The 18,137-nt window shown below is 36.1% G+C and overlaps 1 protein-coding gene across 1 annotated transcript in view; it reads left to right on the forward strand.

Moving 5' to 3' along the window:
• Nucleotides 1-7,424, forward strand: part of PURG (purine rich element binding protein G) — a 33,580-nt gene extending 26,156 nt beyond the window's left edge. The window contains 2 exon segments of the mRNA XM_032468673.1: nucleotides 6,492-6,525; nucleotides 6,528-7,424. Coding sequence (XP_032324564.1) covers nucleotides 6,492-6,525; nucleotides 6,528-6,595 — 102 coding nt within the window. The 3' untranslated portion in view covers nucleotides 6,596-7,424.
• The last annotated feature ends 10,713 nt before the right edge of the window (nucleotides 7,425-18,137 follow it).

The raw sequence follows: 18,137 nt of genomic DNA on the forward strand, positions 1-18,137 counted from the left end.
TGTTACATTTAAATTACCAAGAGAATCTCATTAGTGTAATTTAAACCACAAGGAGGACTCGCAGTACCTCATACTCAGCTTCGAGGGTATCTACTCTGAACTATGAAGACGATTAGCTACTTTTGAGCAGTAAGCATGAGTCCTCTAAGCAGTTCATCATTCTTTTGATTGTAGTAATTAATTTTAATTAACTGTCAATAATGTTTGTGGCCGTGTGGGAAGTGAGGCCATGGCCCTTGTTTCCATATAAGTAATGACGTCAGTTTAACATTCAAAGACCAAAGAGATCTTTGGATGCGAAGTAAAGAATTATAAGCCTGATTTCCCAGTGAGTACATGAAGCTTGAAGGGTTTGAAAAGTCCAAGCTTAGCAGAAATTAAAGCTGATAATAAATCATTTTTCCTCTGCCCATGTATCTATGATTCCGACTAATAAAAATTAGATTTTTGCTTCTTAATTTTGGAATGAATAATGTTTTTACTTCTCAAATGTTCTAATTAATAGTGCTGTTTTTATTAACATGTTCAACAGTTTAGAGATTCAAGCTTCATAGTGTTACCATTTGTTTTTCTACTGGTGTGATTTAAAACCGTAACTCCGATTTTCACAAGAAATAATTTCACCTTCCTCTCTTTGAAATTGGAAATGAGGTCATGAATTGTACTTAATTGGCAAGACTTTCTCTTTAGAGGACACGTTCATGTAAAGTAGCGGGAGTAGGAGCAAGCTCCTAGCTACTAATTTTGCTGACAATATAAAGTATTATAATATCCACACTATACTGACATAATTTAAGTAGATTTATTCAGGATTTAAAAGGCTTTACACGGTGTTGTTTCAAAAGAGGGCATAATGACGGTTTAAAGAAGACTTTTAATACAGTTGTTCAAGAGTTCCAGAATATAAAACTCTACAAGGTTATTCTTTTCCTTAAAAAATATTTCTTTAATAAATGTATTTGAGCTTTAAAAAAAATGTATAATTTGATTACCATCATATCAGAGGAGGAACCAGATAGCACAAATTAGAGTTTTAGAGCTGGAAAAGCTTTGACATCCTCTAATTTAACCTCACCATTCTCCTAGCCCACTAAAATCTCTATCTTCTCAACTTTCCTGCGCTTATTTCCGAAAAAACTGAAGAACCCCTGGTCCCCAGTTCTTTTTGCCTTATCTGTGTAACTGTCTTTTCACTCCCTTCTAATATTCTCCATACTTGCCCTAAGGACTGCAGCTGTGAGGATTATTTCCTTGATTCTTTATGCCTGAATTAGCTTTAGAAGAGACTAGTCTATTGTATGCAGAAGCACAGCTTTTCACTTAAATACTTAGCAAAAAGCGAGGTGATTAACTCAAAGTTTTAGGAGGAGTTGTAGTCACAGCCAGTCATTGACACTCTGGAGGGCATATACCATGTGGACTTTGCCATCATGATTTAAGAGTGAGCAATTCTATCCTGTCATTTAAGATAAGTCATACTACCTACCCTCTTGTAGTAGAGATGCAAGAGTGGGCAAGCACAGCTTTTAGCTGCGGGATGGGGGCATGCGGGGGCAGTATGTGGAGGTTCTTTGCTCTGTTTTTTCAATCTCATTTCTCCTTCGTTACATGAACAAATATTTATTTTGCATACAGCATGAACTAGACACTCTGCTAGGTATGGCTATACAGCAGACACGAGCCAGTCTTTGGCCCCAGAGATACAGAGCATAGGGCCACGCGGGATTACTGCCTTCAGGTGGGAGACAGTCACAGTGGGACGTGTGTTGTCCCACCACGGCTCGAGCCGTGTTACCTTTGCCCTCCTCAGAGGGATACAATGAGAAATGACTATTATAACAAAGTATGGTGCATTTGGAAATGAAAAGTGCTGTAAAAGAGCTGAAAAATAGAAAACAGAATTGAATTATATGGTCGGACTGGTTCTGGTAGGAATAATCAGTACATATGTCAACACTGTAGGACTGCTATCAAGGAAGAGCTAAATGAGGTAAATACAACTGCCCAACTTTTGCAAAATCAAGGAAAAAAAATCTGTGTGTATTAGCAAGAGAAATTGTGAAATCGTATTATTTGGGGTATTACATAAGCTAAATATAGTTGGAAAATCACATTTCGTATGGAGTTTCCACACATCTACAGCTTCTATTAAGACTATTTGCATTTCAATGTTTATTTGAAGTATTACTCTAAAATTTTTAATGTTACCACTACCCAAAACTATATATAGCTTACCAGCAAGAGATTAAATTCTCATACTCAGAAACTACAGGAAGGTTCTTTAAATTATATAGGTGGATATTGAGCCTTTCTGTGACTCACCTGTCGCATGTTGAGTTTGGGGGGAGTTGTCATCAGTGATTTATCAGGCCTGATCCTTCCTGATTTTACTTCTATGTTTTCAGAGTTTGCTACTTCTGTCAGAGGGCCAGGATATTAATTCCTATCCCATTCTACAGCCTCAGAAGAATTTATAAAATTGGGCATTTCTTTCATCTGCTTTTATGTAGTCATTTTTACACCCAAGATGAAGATTCTCAAACTGTAGAAAAAAAGGTCCTTTTTCGATAGTCATTTAATGTTCCATGACTAGGAACTAATCCTAATTTTAACATTACTTCTTTTATATTTTCACCAGCATTTTTCACCCTAATTAAATGAGACACTACAGCACAGTGTTTAGCCTGAGGCATAACAAAAGACAGGTGAGCTATCATTGAGAATCATGGTTTTACTTTCTCTGTCTGAACAGTAAAATGTTTTGTTTGCTTTGGTCTCCGTTTATAATGAGGTGACTCCCTAGTTTAACTTCATCACACTCAAACAACAAAACTATTAAAAATGTAACCTGACGTGCATGCCATTTATTTTTAAATATAAAGTAATATGATTATTACATGGTAAGGGGATTTTTTTTTATTGTCTTCCCCTGATTTACCAAATTTAATAATATGGAGAACTTCTGCCACAGTTGCTTATTATTTTATTTATTCCATATGTTGATGCTTTGGTCACTAATGTCCTTTTGCCCTCATTATAGTACCTCTATCCATTTCTACTTAGCATTTCTACTTAGAATAAAAAGATAGAAGCATGAGAATTAATAACCCATGCATCAAACATTTTGCTGTGCTTAATACGAACAAACAATTAAGGCTAGAAACCTTAGTGTTTAATACTGTCTTCAAAACTCGGTTATTACATATATTGTTACTTCAGTGACTGAAGAGAGTTAAGTATATAATGTAGTCAGATAAACACAGGTTAACTATGTTTTTTAAAAAAGCATATGATGTCTGTGCATTGCATGGCAGGGTGTTACTAAAATTTGCCTAAATCAACTTTCATGATGTTTTCAGATTTTATGGGAATGCTTTAACTATACTTGGATTTGAATCTTCATAACGACAAAGGTTCTTAATAGTTATTTTTTTAAGACACTACACTGTTTTTAGAAAGTTATCATTCATCTTCCTGCTTAGATTTGTGCTAAGTTTGTGAAACTGTATTATACTATTTAAAAAAAAGGTAAAACTTTATATACTTAGATTTTGAAAAGTAGCATCGTGTACATTTAAAAAAATTGGGGGTAACTTGTGGCACTTTGGTAAAGGAATGTGCAATGATAAAAGTTTATGCCGTTTTAATTGTTTTGCAATTAACAGGAATAATTCTTACCAGGCTTTAGATTCAAAACCAAACCCAATTTTAAGACTAGCACTTTTTTCCTACTGGTAGTTCCTGTTTTTCTAATTATATATAGAATATTTAACTTAAACCATTCTTTGCAGTGAGTTGTACTTTTCCTTCTCCATCCTAATCTCCAAAGCCTTTAATTTAAGGAATGTTTTAAATTAATCCAGTGGCAATTACAAAAGCATTTTAGATATTATGGCAATTTAATCTGACTTCAGTAATTTGCTGATAAAAATGAATTCCTTAAAAAGAATATTTAAACATTTTCATTGGTTTTCATTGATTATAACCAATTGAGTAGTTGATGTCCATATAGTCATCATTTATCTTAAAACCTGGAGCTGCCAGATTTTAAGTACACAGCTGTGCTTAAACACCCCCATATTCTCCAAAAAGAAATGAGAAAAAGAAATAGAATTCTGTATGATTAAGGCTATTGTATATATTTCTATTAGGTTATCAGTATTTTACTGTGATACATCCATGAGTATTAGAAGCAAAATAAAAGCAAATATAAATGCTTTAACATTAGATGTTGGCATCAATACAGATTATGCATAAACTATTGCAATAAAAATATTAATTGTGCCTGTATTTGAAGACTTTATCTTAGATTTTTCTGTGGCCCTTTTCATTTAAGGCTGCACGATCATTTTAAATGTAAAAACAATAGACTATATGAATGAATGAAATGATGGCCTGTTTTCCATGGATTAAATATTCTGTTGAATTGGGGTGGGCAGGCATTGGCTGTTGTATATTATGACAAAACTAGATTATTCACAAGCAAATGTGAGTCTTATGTACAAATCACAGCATTTATAAATTATACATCTTTCCCTTTCCTCACAAGGTGAATTCGCAAGTTGAATTTTATCATTTTAAGCTACTAATTATTAGAAGTTACCCACAATGGATCAAAAGATTAAATTAAATAAGGACTACGAAAGAATGGTAATTAATAGCATAACCCCATATACTATCAAAGTTCTGATAACAATAAGTTTCTTATAAAGCCTTAAAATATTTTAGTGAAAAATTAATTACCTGGAAATGAAGGCACTTTATTACCTTGAACTAGCTATTTGTCTGTATAGAACTTGTCTAAAATCCCATAAACTATTCTTTATCCTTTTGTAAATTTATCCTACTTATGTGTTTTTCTAAAGCTTCTTATAATAAAATGTAAAAATTTAAACTATTTTAACTGAACAGAAAATTGCATTACATAATATAACCAATGAACAATACAGAAAAAAAAAAAAAAACTCAAGCGTAACAGAAGTGTGTGATCATGGCAAAACCGTTAGTCTAAGTTAGTCTACAATCATTTAAGGTTAAAATGTTGTAAAATTTGAAGGCTTTTTCATTGAACAATTTTTAAACAGCTTTTATTTTTTAAATCTTAGTTTTAATTGATACTGCCTTGTTTTCAAGTGTTGATCAAAAGATAAGAGCAATCAGAACTATTAAGCCAGCCTGTCATTACTCAATTTTGGCTTAGTTGAGTCTTAATGTAACCCCAAAACTTTAAGAAATCAGTGTTGCTTCTTCTATGCTCACGCCAGCCTTGCCTGGCAAATTATCAGATTTAAATCAGTTATGTGGATGTGCTGCTGTGCAGAGCTGTTTCCTCTTCAGAAAATCAGTAGTTGGTTTAGACAATGGATTTGGCTCAGCAGAAAAAGCATAGGATAATTTTTTTCAAAAGATAAATTTTTTCTCAAGTTAACCCTTACATCTTTCTGACCTTTATGAGGATAGGCTAACTTGTATCCAAAAACGTGTTTCAACGGAAGAATATTTCAAAGCAAACAAACTTGGCTTTCTTTTTTGTTTGGGGGCAGTTCACCTAAGGAAAAAAACCATTTTTCTATAATTTTACTTCTTTTTAATCCTTTCTAGCAGCCATTTTCCTATCACTAATCTTAAATGTTTTATCGAATGTAAACGCTGCTTCGCAGATGCTGACATCATTACATGGTACAGAAAGAAGTCAAGTTTACTAGACATCTGCTCTTACCAAGGAGAGACTAAAGATAAATTCCATGTCAGTTCTTTGGTTTATTTCTTTGTTTCCTTTTTTTAAATAAGATATATTAGCCCAAAGGTGTTAATGTCCTGGCATGAACAATCTTAAATGTAGATCTATTGAGTATTTTGTGATGCTGAGTAACAGACTTTTCTCAAATCTCTGTGATGCTAAATATTTTCCTTAGAAGGTTTTTCTTTAATGTTAGATTGTTGTTCTAAAAGATGTTGGTCCTAGTGGGATTTTTAAAAACTGGGAAAAAAAATAAACGCATGTATTACAAGTATAGAAATGGTGAATTGTAAACTTACCGTATAATACCGATTCTATTTTCAAAAATGTTTTTGCTGTTAAATATATACAACATAAAAATTGCTGCCGTACTGTAATTGAGTACTTTTTCTTAAATGACCCTGTTATCACTATTCCAGAATTAGAAGTTGGGCAGATGTATGATTGATTCATGTGTCTGCATAGATACTTCAAGGTATATTCTTCTCTTGGCAAGTAAAAATATTTTTTCCTTGGCATCAATGCATTGAGATCTGAATATACCTGTATCTACTCCTACTGCACAGTTTTTATACAGTATCTTCAAATATGCCAAAATTGGCCTAGACACGACTTAAAATTGAGGGTTTGTTACATGCTTTCTAACAGAAAGGTTTTCAATGATATTCATTATGGGTTTGTACTGTGAAAATAGTGAAATTCCCTTTAAAATGTCATATATGCTAAATTTAAATTAATATTTTTTCTTTAGCTCACAAATTACCCTAAATCCAGAGAGAATACCAACCCTTTCACTGTTGTCAAATCCAGCATAAGGAACAGCCCTATGACACCACAAAAACAGTTGAGGAATAACTCTTATGTTACACTTCAGAATAAAGGCATTCGGTGAAAGAAATGAACCCAAGTTCATCGTGAATTCGAGGCTTCTGTACTTGACATTCCTCCACGGAAGGGAAGACAAAGTGTCAACACCATTGGCATCATTTTCAAACTTAAGTGGAATACCTTCCACCACACTGGAGTACTTCTTGACTCTGTCAGGTTTTTTGTTTTGTTTTGTTTTGTTTTGTTTTGTTTTTGTTTTTGTTTTTGTTTTTGTTTTTGTTTTTGTTTTTAATTCATCAAGCCTGTCGTTTTCAAAAAAAAATTTGTCAGCATTGAGGTAGAGAGACATAGCTTTGAAAATGCTTTCTTAAGAGATCATGTAACTCTATAACTCTGAATTTAAAAATTGAGGAGGAGGGAACATTTCAACCCGCTGCCTCTTACAAGAAACCTGTTTTTAAATCTGTAACTGCTTTAGTGTTAACAGGGTACAAATTGTTTTTTGTCCTGTATTGTACTTAAAAGTTTCTCATTGATTGGTGATTGTATTGTACTGTATGAAAACAAGTCATAAATTGCCTTGTATTGTTTATAATAGACCATACCACGTACTACTTCAGTTTCCATGTTCCAAATTTTTCAGTGATGCATGTTAACAGTTAGGTCCTAAAATTCTGTGGTGCTAATTCTTCCATATCCAATGGTGCTTTTGTGGATGCTAACTGCACACATGCTGAACAAAGCTTGAAGTTTAAAACTTTCCTCCCTTCCTCTGTTTATATGAAGTACAATAAAATAACTTGAATTTGTCTCAAAGTATCACTGACAATCTAATAAACTGGTTTATTATGTGTGATTAGTTTGTATTCTCAATTATTTTTTCAGAAAGCAGGTTAGTACTTCTGGGCCCTCATGTCAACCAAAAGTCGGTCTTACCAAATGTGTTTATTTTGCTTTTTTTTCATTTGTGCCCCCAAATTTATGGTATCTTTAGGAATTTAATCCATTTGGCCCCTCTTCTAAAGTCAAGTTTAGATCAGATCTATAAAAACTAGACCTAACAGATCTGGAAATGTCAGTTGAGAAGAACAAAATCTTCCTGAGTGCCTATTTTAATACTTTACTAATAAAGTTTTATCATCTATTTGCTGTCATCTGGTTCATGAGACAACATTTGCATGGAAGCAAGTATGCCTTCACGACTTTTACTGCAACGCAAATGACACTGAAAAGGCCATTCCTCTATGCTGATATTTAAAGTCTCTCTCTATGCATCTATGAAAATAAGGACAAAACATCAAATTGGAACTTTCTAGAACAAGCTGATATCATGTGCCAGAATGGCATAATAGATAACCCCATGCAGTGGTTTCACTGGATTTTTAATGTTGCATTTGCACTAAGAATCACAGCATTAGGACAAATGAAGTTGCTCCTCTGTCTTCATGAGGGCAGAGGGCTGTTTCTTCTAAACCAGAGATAAACTCAGTATGAAGACAGGGTGCAAATTTGCACACTGACTTCGGCATTTTTCCTAAGCCATGGGTAACCTTAAATTTAAAAAGAGAAGATCAAGATAAATCTATAAATCTCATCAAGCAACCATCATTGATCTCAAAAAGAAGGTGATCAAACCTGTTAATCTAATCGAATGGGTTCACGACTGAAATGACATCCCCACACTCCGATGGCTCTTTATCCTATAAAGAGTGTAAGCTACAGTAATTTTGCCTCAAATAGTTATTAAGTTGTGTCTAACTTCTAACATCAGAAAATGAAGTTTGGAGAACAGAGCCCTTGTGAACACTGGGTTTGCATTTCCATGACTGTCTTGAACAAGTGCAGCATTTACTAAATCACAACCTCTCCCCAAAGATATTCCTATTATATATTTTTGTAACTACTTTTACAGGATTCCATCTTGTGAAAACTGGCAATTAATAAATATGCTACAAAATAATTCCAGGTTTTTGTTAATCAAAAAGAGAAAAATTAGGTAGATCTATGAAAGTTTTAGAGTATCTTTATTTCTGTAGCAATATTTTGCCTGTTAATTGAAAGAGTTATTTCTAATTTTGTGAAAGGGCAAGAGAATAAATTGCTTTTAGAAAAAAAATCTTTTTAATCTACATGGAATGATGTCGAATTTTTATCCCCATGGTCCACCAGATTTGTAAATTATGGTTCACCATAGTTTGTCCCCCTTAAACAATTATTGTCACAAAAATTTTATCATTTTTAGTATGAAATTATTTTTAAAAGTTATCTGCCTTATATAACCAGAAAGTAATACAATGACTACACTTTGTAAGTTTGTGTGTTTATGAAAATAATGTCGCCTATTCCTTACTGAGCGAAACCAGCATTGAAGTTTTTTCAAAGGTACAAAATTATATTTGCCTTTATAGTTTTATCAGCCTGATTTTGGTAAGTTGCTTTTTCTGTTTCTTAAACAATAATTTCTCTTGGAGATCTTAAGTTCAAGTGTCATTTGTAAATTCTTAAATGAAAACACTTTCAGTAAAGGTCTAGGTGGTTTCCACTGAGGAACATCTTTTGAGCTAAATTTCATGTACACTAAAAGCTTAACCTTATTCATCTTAGGGAACTAGTTTTTCTCATAAGGAATTGCTTTGAGTTTGAAAATGGCCAATGGTAATAATATTGACATTCTTTTTTTTAAAAAGCGCCAATCTATATACAACCTAAGTTATGTCAGATTTGTCGTCACGCATTCTTTTCAGAACTATTCAGGTAGGTGCATACTACTTAAGGTGAGTTCACACTTAAAGTCACTTTTCTTACTCCCCATCCCCCCATTTTATCCTTGGGGAAGTGAAAAGTTATTATTCTAGAAAATAACCAAAAAGTAATATACTTTAATGCAAAAACAAATGAGTCATAGTTCATAAGACTGAATAAACTTTAAAACACAGTCAGCACAGCACTACATATGTTCTCCCAAAATGATCTCTCATATTCCACTGTGAGTGGTAACTAAAGCTTACGCTTTTTGCGAAGCGTAATGTTTACCAGTGTAAAAAATTTAATAAAAGATTGGCTCATGAAGATAAAAAGGACTCTCAGTGAAAGGGTTGATCCTCAGTTTTGTGTGTTTAAAAACTCAGTTTTGTTAGTTCATTCTGGGTAAATACACAAGAGATTCCTTTTAAACAAAGTCGTAAAGAAAACACCTTGCGCATCAGCTACCCAATGGAGAAAACAATTAATTTACAACAAAAAATAGTGTTACCCCTATGCAGTGGGATTGAAAGGAAACTGCATAAGAGGTGGACTTCAAATTTAGCTTTTATACTTTTAAAACTCTAATGATAATCTTATATTATTTTTTATAATTTTAAAAATTATTCTTTAAAGGAAGGAAATAAATGCTAGATAGATTAGAATACCAGAATACTGGTTAGCAATTCTCTTTCTAGTAGGAAAAGCTACTTATAAAACCTAATAACAAAATGTTTCTTGGCAAGTATAAAATCAGATAGAGAGAAAATGAGTAATATCAATGAAAAGCTCCATGTTATGATGGGTTCCATGATACAAACCTGCCAAGGAAAGAGCTCACCAGAGCAGTCACCCCAAGTCAGAGAAGGAGATCACTAGCAAATCCTCATACTTTGAATCTTAGTGTGAAAATATTATTGCTTATATAATATAATGAAACACACAGTATCACTTGAGGCCCCATTTTATAACTATCATTCATCATTAAGCATTCTCATTATTCATATAATATTCTGTAGTCATTATATATTATTGCATCATTATATCGTGTAAGCATTATATCATTATTATTAATGATGTCATTAATCACTCACTATCATTATGAATATCATTCATCATTAACAAAATTTCACATACAATACCCCTCTGACCATGACTGTTCTTGAAAGAGATTTGGGAACATCCCAATTCAGAAGTAGCTACTAATGAAAAGTCAAGACGCTCCTCCCTTACCCTCATGGCAGACCTTGCCAATAGACCATGGCATCTTTACAAGGGACCACAAACAGCCCTAGAATCTTTCTCAGTTCACCACTCTTGGCAGCCACTACCAGTTGACTAGACTTAGCATGCAAGATTGTCTTAGCTGCCGTTCGGCCACAGACGCCCACAGCCATCTCTCTGGGTCTTCCAAGAAGTAAATACCAAGATGGGAATATATGTGCAAAAGACTTAGAGGAAATGCCAGTGAAGGAAAATGGAGAAGGACCTGGCGGAGGAGCCATCAGACTGTGATGCAGTTCTATGTGAAGGAGAAGAAAGAGGAAACTAGGGGTGGAGGGAGTAGGGAATTTACTCCTTGGGGTGGAGGGAGTAGGGAATTTACTCCTTAGACATCAGCATAGTTCTAACAAAGTTTCAGCTAGGCCTGTGGGGAGTCCTTGAGCCAAAGTCCCCCTTCAGAGGAGGCCAGCATCTTTCAGGTCCCGGCCTGCTTAGTAAACCTGTCACAGTAAGTCATTGGCTGGGAGCAGCCTAGGGAGAGCCCAACCTCAGTGCAAATGTAATGCTAGATTTCAGAGCACGGCAGCTGGTCTGCGGTCCACATGCTCCCTGCAGTGGGACATCGAGAGACACATCTTCACGGTGATCATAGGCTCCTGTTCGCACAAGTCTCCATCTCCACTTAAATTGGAGGAGCACCCTCCCCATGGACACCACAAGCCTTTCTTCCTGAGAGAAGAACTCAGAAAAGGGAGATTAGTGGGGTTAAATATTGCCTCTGGTGCTGTATTTGATCCCAGGTTCACAACTGGATCTCCTCCTCTTCCTCCATCGTCCATTCTAAATAACCACCAGCCCTCAGCTTGGCAGGAATCAGTGGCTTACTTGGTGGCATGACGCAAACCTTCACTCCCATGGGGTCTGCTCTCTTGGTAATCAGGTCTTTCTCAGGCTGTGGTTGCCGCCCAGGTTCATGAGCAGATACAATGGGGCAAGGAGGTACCAAAAGGTGGCCTGCGTGGATCATGTGGGATCCAAACACATTCCTGCCTCCCTCTCTGCCCCCATTGTTTCAAGAAGCACTACCTCCTCCTACTGATCAGGGTCAATTACCCCTGCTCGTATGGTGACTTGTCTTCTAACCTGCTGGTTCCTCAGCAGAAGGAATCCACAGTGCCCTGGCAGAAGCTGTAACCTGCAGTTATATGGAGTTCAATGCATCTTGGCCGTGTCCCTTGGCAAGAAAGTGTCCCTTTTGGAGACCAGAGCCTCCAACTCTTTAGAGCCCAGAGGTATGGGGACAAGGAGCACGAACTTCCCCAGTGGGTCACTGATAATGATGATAGAGACAGAATGACACCCCGAAATGTGCCGCTTTGGCGTGTCGATTACTTTGAATTAGCGTTACTTAAGAAACAGCCAGTGCAAGAAGGACATTCTGATCCTCTTTCATCCCCTTAAAGCAGAAATAAATCTCTGACATGAAGTTACCCTCCCCATACTAGAGGTGCAGAAGGCATCCTTATCACCAGAGTATGGAATTCAAGGTCCTAAAGGCTGTATCAACAAATCTTGTTACTTCTTTGCTAATGTGCTACCCCCCAGTCTAGATCTTTTGTTTTGTCAATTCATCACAAATTGATTGTTTCCTTGTCTACTAAAAGATATTAAAAGCTGCCTGCTTTGGTCACTTCTCAGAGTCTCATATTTTTATGGACTCCCATATGTATGAAACTCAATGTGTTTTTCTCCCGTTAATCTGTCTTATGTCAATTGAATTATTAGACCAGCCAAAGAACCTTCAGGGGAAGAAGGGGAAAGTTCCCCCTCTACAGTTTTGACGCCCAGCATGGGACCCTGCACAGCCTGGACGTGGCTCGCTCTGGAGCTGCTGCCGCTAAGAGACCCTGGGACCTCTGACAGCGCCGGCAGAAGGTAGGAATTCTTACCATGTCCGTCTCCCGGATCCCTGCCTGCAGGATCTGCTGGAAGTGAGCACGTGAGAGTCCTTTTCTTCTTCTAAATTTAGATTAGCAGGAGAAAATTTAAGTGCCAGCTAGTTACTTGGGTGTAGCAATTCTGGTAGAGATTTGTTATGAGTACTCTGGCTTTCTGTGGATCCCTGTGCTCCCAGACGTGGTCATTGCTTTCTTTGGTCTCTGTCTTTTGTGTCGTTTGTCATAAGGAGGAAAACCGTAGGGTAGAATATGGGCATAAGTCCTGTAAGTCTGTTTTTCAAGGTGGCCTGACCAGCTGATGAGTTCATAGTTCTCACCAGACCAGCATCTATTTAGACAAACTTTGCTGTGGGTCCCCTATGTAGAACCCAGAGGAGGTTTTCCTCTCATCTTGTTCTTTGTCCTGAGAGCTTGGCCTCACGAGCAGTGAGAATGTCCTCTCTGGTCTCAGCCAGCGGAATATGCAAGTACAGGCTTGCACTTGGTGGCCGGTCAGATAGACTGGGATTCTGAGACACAAAGGCAGAAGCAGCATTTTCTCTGTCTGACTGCGCCAGCTCTCCGGGGAACTTGTCACAAGGGCTCCCAGCCCGTAAGGGACCTTTGTCTTGTTGCTGGAAGAGCCCACTCCAGATGCACTTGCCCAGTGTCCCAGATGAGCAGCTTCGTGACTGGATGTGTCTCACATTCTCATGGGGGACCCACACACTGTCTGCACTACAGCTGTTTAACCACCTGTGACAACAGAGGTCTTTGATTTCACAGGCTGAGTCTGAGAATGAATCTTCTGCATTTTGTGAGGGCTACATCTCTTGCACTCTCCTTGGGCACAGCTCTTGTGTTTGTGGTTAAGCCATAAAAAGGCTTATTGGTTCGAATTACTATTGGGATTAATAGAAGATCCTACTCATCAATGGCCAGATGATGGCTCCTTTGAATAGGCTCTATTTGAAAGAAAAAAAAATTTTTTTAAAGAGCTCTCATCCTAAACAATTATTGATACTTATAGGAAGACCAAATTAAAAAGAAGACACAAGAGAATGTCAGCTCGCCTTAGGGACTCCCTTAACAAACTGAGAGAACAGGACCTAATTATTAGAACACAACAAAAATTAAAGTTGACATCCAAAAGAAATCCCCCTTCTTAAAATCCAGCACCATCTCTTTAGCAAATTCCCCAAATTCCTCCACCTTCCCCAGAAAACCCCTTAAACACACAGCTGCCCGTTTTAATCTTCCTTTCTCTACAAGATTTACAGACAGCACTCCAGCCTGGTCTCTATGCCCAGGGCATACAGGTTACTCATGTAAATGCCCAAAGCCAGGAAGGAATTTAGCAAAAGTGCCCAGGAAAGTCAGGAAGGCTTTTTTTTTTTTTTTTTTTTTTTTGCTGTCTTTTACAACTCCTCTCACTTTCCGAGGTTCTAAATCAGGCTCTCCCAGCATCAGGCCTTCCTATGCAATATCCTTTGCAGGTGTATCCTGGACCCCCCACCAAAAGAACTTCTGTAGCCTGGACAATAACAGACCTTTTAAATGGTAAAGCCCTTTTACCTCCACTTTCAGAAGATCCTACCAAATTTAGAGGAATTAGAAAGATTAGTGGCCATTCAAAGGCTCTTTCACGGAGGCGACAGGTGATCTCCCAGGCTCTCCTACAAATTATCAGGAAATGCATCAGCTGGAGGCCGCGGTTCAGGGGCTAATAGAAGCCTAATAGAGGCTTCCCCTCCTAAGGTGCATTGGTCTAAGGTTGAACTGTGCACTCAGAAAGAACATCCAAAGGCCTTTGTTGAAAGCTTTAGACAGACTTTTCAAAGGCGTACTGCACTAAACCGTGAAGCTCCAGAACACAGAAATCTTTCCATTTCTGCTTTAGTAGGAAATTTTCTCCCTGAAGGAAAAAAGCAAATTCAAAATAGTGTGTTTGGTGGGCTAATCAGACTGTTACCGTTATAATGGAAGCAGCTACCCAATTGTTTGATGACAGCTGGTAGGAATGCAAGAGAAAAAAGAAGTTCAACTCAAAAATCCTTGATTTAAACTTGAATCTTTAGAGAAACAAAAGCCCAGCTCTGAGAGCAACTTGAAGTCCACTCAGGCCCTTTCTTATTTGCCGTCAGACAATTGCAGGTATTGTTTGAAAAAAAAAAAAAATCAGGACATTGGAAGTACAATTGGCCCGCACATAAGAAAAAGAAGGAAAATTTTAAATAGTGATTACCCTAAACTTTTGATGATAGACAAATATACTCCAAAACTCCCAGGAAAAAAACTTACATTCTTTCTCTGTCCATTGACGATCTACATCTTACCATGTCTTTGAATTGTAAATACCCCAGGAGAGAACTAAAATATTGTCCACAAATGCCTGAGACTGAAAGGGTGGGGTGGGGGTGGGGGGGGGCGGTGGAGAGGCTTTTAAAACATAAACTGTTCTAAAAGCTCTCTTGCCCAAACTCTAGTACAATCTCCATAAGACCTGTCAAAATACAGATCTTAAAAGTCTTCTCCACAAATGGTAAAACGCTTTAGTCACCTGAGTGGGTAAACTTAACTTACTCCAACTGTTATTTATAAATGAGTGAGTTTTACTTTGTCGTACCTGATTCATAGCTAAAATTTTAGAACAAAAACTATCAGGGCTCCGTGTCTGTCTTTGTGTTCATGTATGTCTATGGATGTATGTTTTTCTTTTATATAGATATGGATAGATATAAATATCTCATATATCTATATATCTCATGTGTATGATATTTTTCTACCTCCAAATGGTATTGCCAAAATTAATTTGTAAAGAGCTCCATTTAACTGGCTTAAAGACAAACAGGCACTATATAAATTAAGCATATTTTCAGAAGTATAAAAACTAACCCAAATATTTTTCAAGTTCACATGATCTAGGATAATTTTGGTAAATAAAAGCTAATTTTAGTTTGTTGCTTTATTAAAATAGGCATGTGTTTAGGGTTATCAGCATTAAGTATAATACTTTTATCTTACCTAGATTTGCTGAAAGTCAAGTAAACTCGTCTTAATTCTGTCGCAAAATTTGTCAGCAAGAAAAATAACTTAAGGTGATGACTGGGCTGCTTTGATGTCTCATGAAGTTTTCGTGAGTAATCTAGATATGATTCATGGGAACAAGTGAATTAAATAAATATAAGTGGGATAAAAATTGTTAAGCGAACTTTTCAACAATAATTATGTTTTATGATATGTCTGTTTAAACAGTTTCCCAAATCTCTTTGGTAACTTACACCCTTAGAGTTTTGCTAAGTTAAATTAAATGCTGGAAATTCATTGAAAAGCTAGATTATTTCCAAATAAGATAAAACATGCGAATTTTAATTATTGAACACAGGTTTATCCACTTTGGGCTGCCTACTCCTGAGAAACTAAAGATTCTTGCGTTTGTTAGTAAACATGTCTTTTGCCACATTGAAAAATTACACTACAAGGAAGCATAATTCCTAGAAATTATCAAATGTATTTGTAAATTTGTCAGCGTAAAGGATGTATGTGAAACAGTTCACATTTGCTTATTTCTTAGCTTTCATAGAAATTAAGGTTTCTAAGGGTGAAGACTTTTCATTAATACGTGTAATTCAAATTACTAGGAATAATAAGGGAAAGAATTCTGTATCCAAAGAAAGTAAAATGTGTTTTAGGGGAAGAAAGGTAAGAGGTATGAAGGTGCATTTTTGTTAAGAAAGTAAATTTGTCCTCACGTAAAACTGGTTATTTCTGAACAAGAAAGAGGAAAATAAAGGACAGACTAAGTTGATACAGAAAACTGGGAAGAGAGAGGGAGAGAGAGAGAGAGAAAAGGGGAGTTTTACCTGGTGTAGTCAATCTGGCTAAAAATGTAATGAATTTATTAAAATGGTTTTTTAATAAGCTTAAATATCATTAGTGTACATATACCTATGTAAAACGAAAACTTAATTTTCTTTCCTCTACTAAAAGCTCAAAGTTTTCTTGGACCATTGGTCAGCTCTTGATAAGATTATGAAAGTTTTTCTTTACTTTTTAAGTAATCCGCTTGGAAAGCAAAGATTTTATGCCTTATTGAAACAATTTACTGTGCTTCACACTGTCTTCATCAGGACTTTGATTACTTAAACCAAGTCTTCTTTGTTAAAAGAGCTAAGGTTTGGGGTTTTTGTTTTTTGTTTTTTTTTTCTGACAACTATGTAACTTCATGTATTTGGCTACAAAGTCTTTGTCACTTTGGTTAAACGGATAACTAAGTATTGTTTCACAGTGACCAATGAGCCTCTCTAATTAAGTGTTTTAAAACCTTTTTTTGATGCTTTTGACAAACTTCCTCCTCTCTCTCAAAAAATTAAACTCTAAATGAAGTTTTCTGACCTCAAACTAATGAGATTTTTGCAGTGAGACACTGGAACGCCACCTGCCCCCAAAGTGCTCTTTCTCCATTGAAAAAGAGAGTGGGAGAGGTTAAATTAATTAGTTCTATTTGATATGTTAAATACCATGGGAAGCATTGTTAAATAAGTAGTTAATACTAAGCCTTCTTTATGTTTTATTTGTATAGGTGTACGTCATGTGTTCCAGAAACTATAAAATTCTTAGAATTCTGATATGTCCTAGTATAATGTTATCACATTTAATTCTAATTTTTATCTTAAAATGTTTGTCACAGAAATAACTAAATTTCCTTGTCAATAACATTGCAATGAGCTCTCATCAGTCTTTAACCATGGACATCTTATAGTCTTTTGTCATTTACAGAAATTATTGTTTTACTCTGATATTTTTGCAAAAGTGTTTCGTCTTCAGAGAGATTCATGGAAAGGAATCTGACAAGCACTCTAGGATACAGATGTCTTATAACCTTCAGCTCATACCAGTGAACAGAGTGAGAATTTACAGAACTCTAATGAAGAAACTAATGGCTTCATAAAACTGCTTTAAAAAAGGATCAAGATCAAGAAGAATTAATCACATGGGACTAAATAAACTGATGAGGATGATTATAAATTTTATGATGTTTTTTGTTTGAAACATCGTTGGTTATGTTTTGTTTTTCTATATTTAAGGATCTTGTTTTCTCTTAGCTAGCAGCAATTTGGTAAAATACACCTTTGTGAACAAAGATTTATCTTTTTTCTCTATCTGATTTCTTCGGAATTCAAAAACTCCTGGTGAATGTTCTTATTTTCATGGCAATATAATTATGTACATAAGTTCAAAAGAATCTGTTCTCCTTGCAACAGGACACGATTGGAAACATTGGTTATATTACTAAGGCCTTGCCTGGGATAGAATCAGATATGACCAGACAGCTTTAAGGAACTAAGGTTGACTTTATGGAACCATAAAGTCCCTCGGAAAAACTGCTCTGTTTCCAAAGCCATACAAACTAAAATTGGACTTGACGTAAACTTAAGAGAAATCACTACGACAGCTCATGCGTCTTTGTACCTGTTGCTGTGTGACCACTCAGAAAGATCACCAGAGACATTCAAACTGCAAACGAAGAAACCTGTCATATTACCCCTGCCTGCCCTCCCTCCACCTGAAGATGCTTTGAAGCCCACATCTAGAATTCTTCTTGACTGGCTACCCTCAGAACTCGGACCGGGCTTATAATTTACTCCAATTAACCTTTGTTTTTC

Source organism: Camelus ferus, chromosome 26 (assembly GCF_009834535.1).
Source record: "Camelus ferus isolate YT-003-E chromosome 26, BCGSAC_Cfer_1.0, whole genome shotgun sequence".
In the NCBI taxonomy this organism is placed as follows: Eukaryota; Metazoa; Chordata; class Mammalia; order Artiodactyla; family Camelidae; genus Camelus; species Camelus ferus.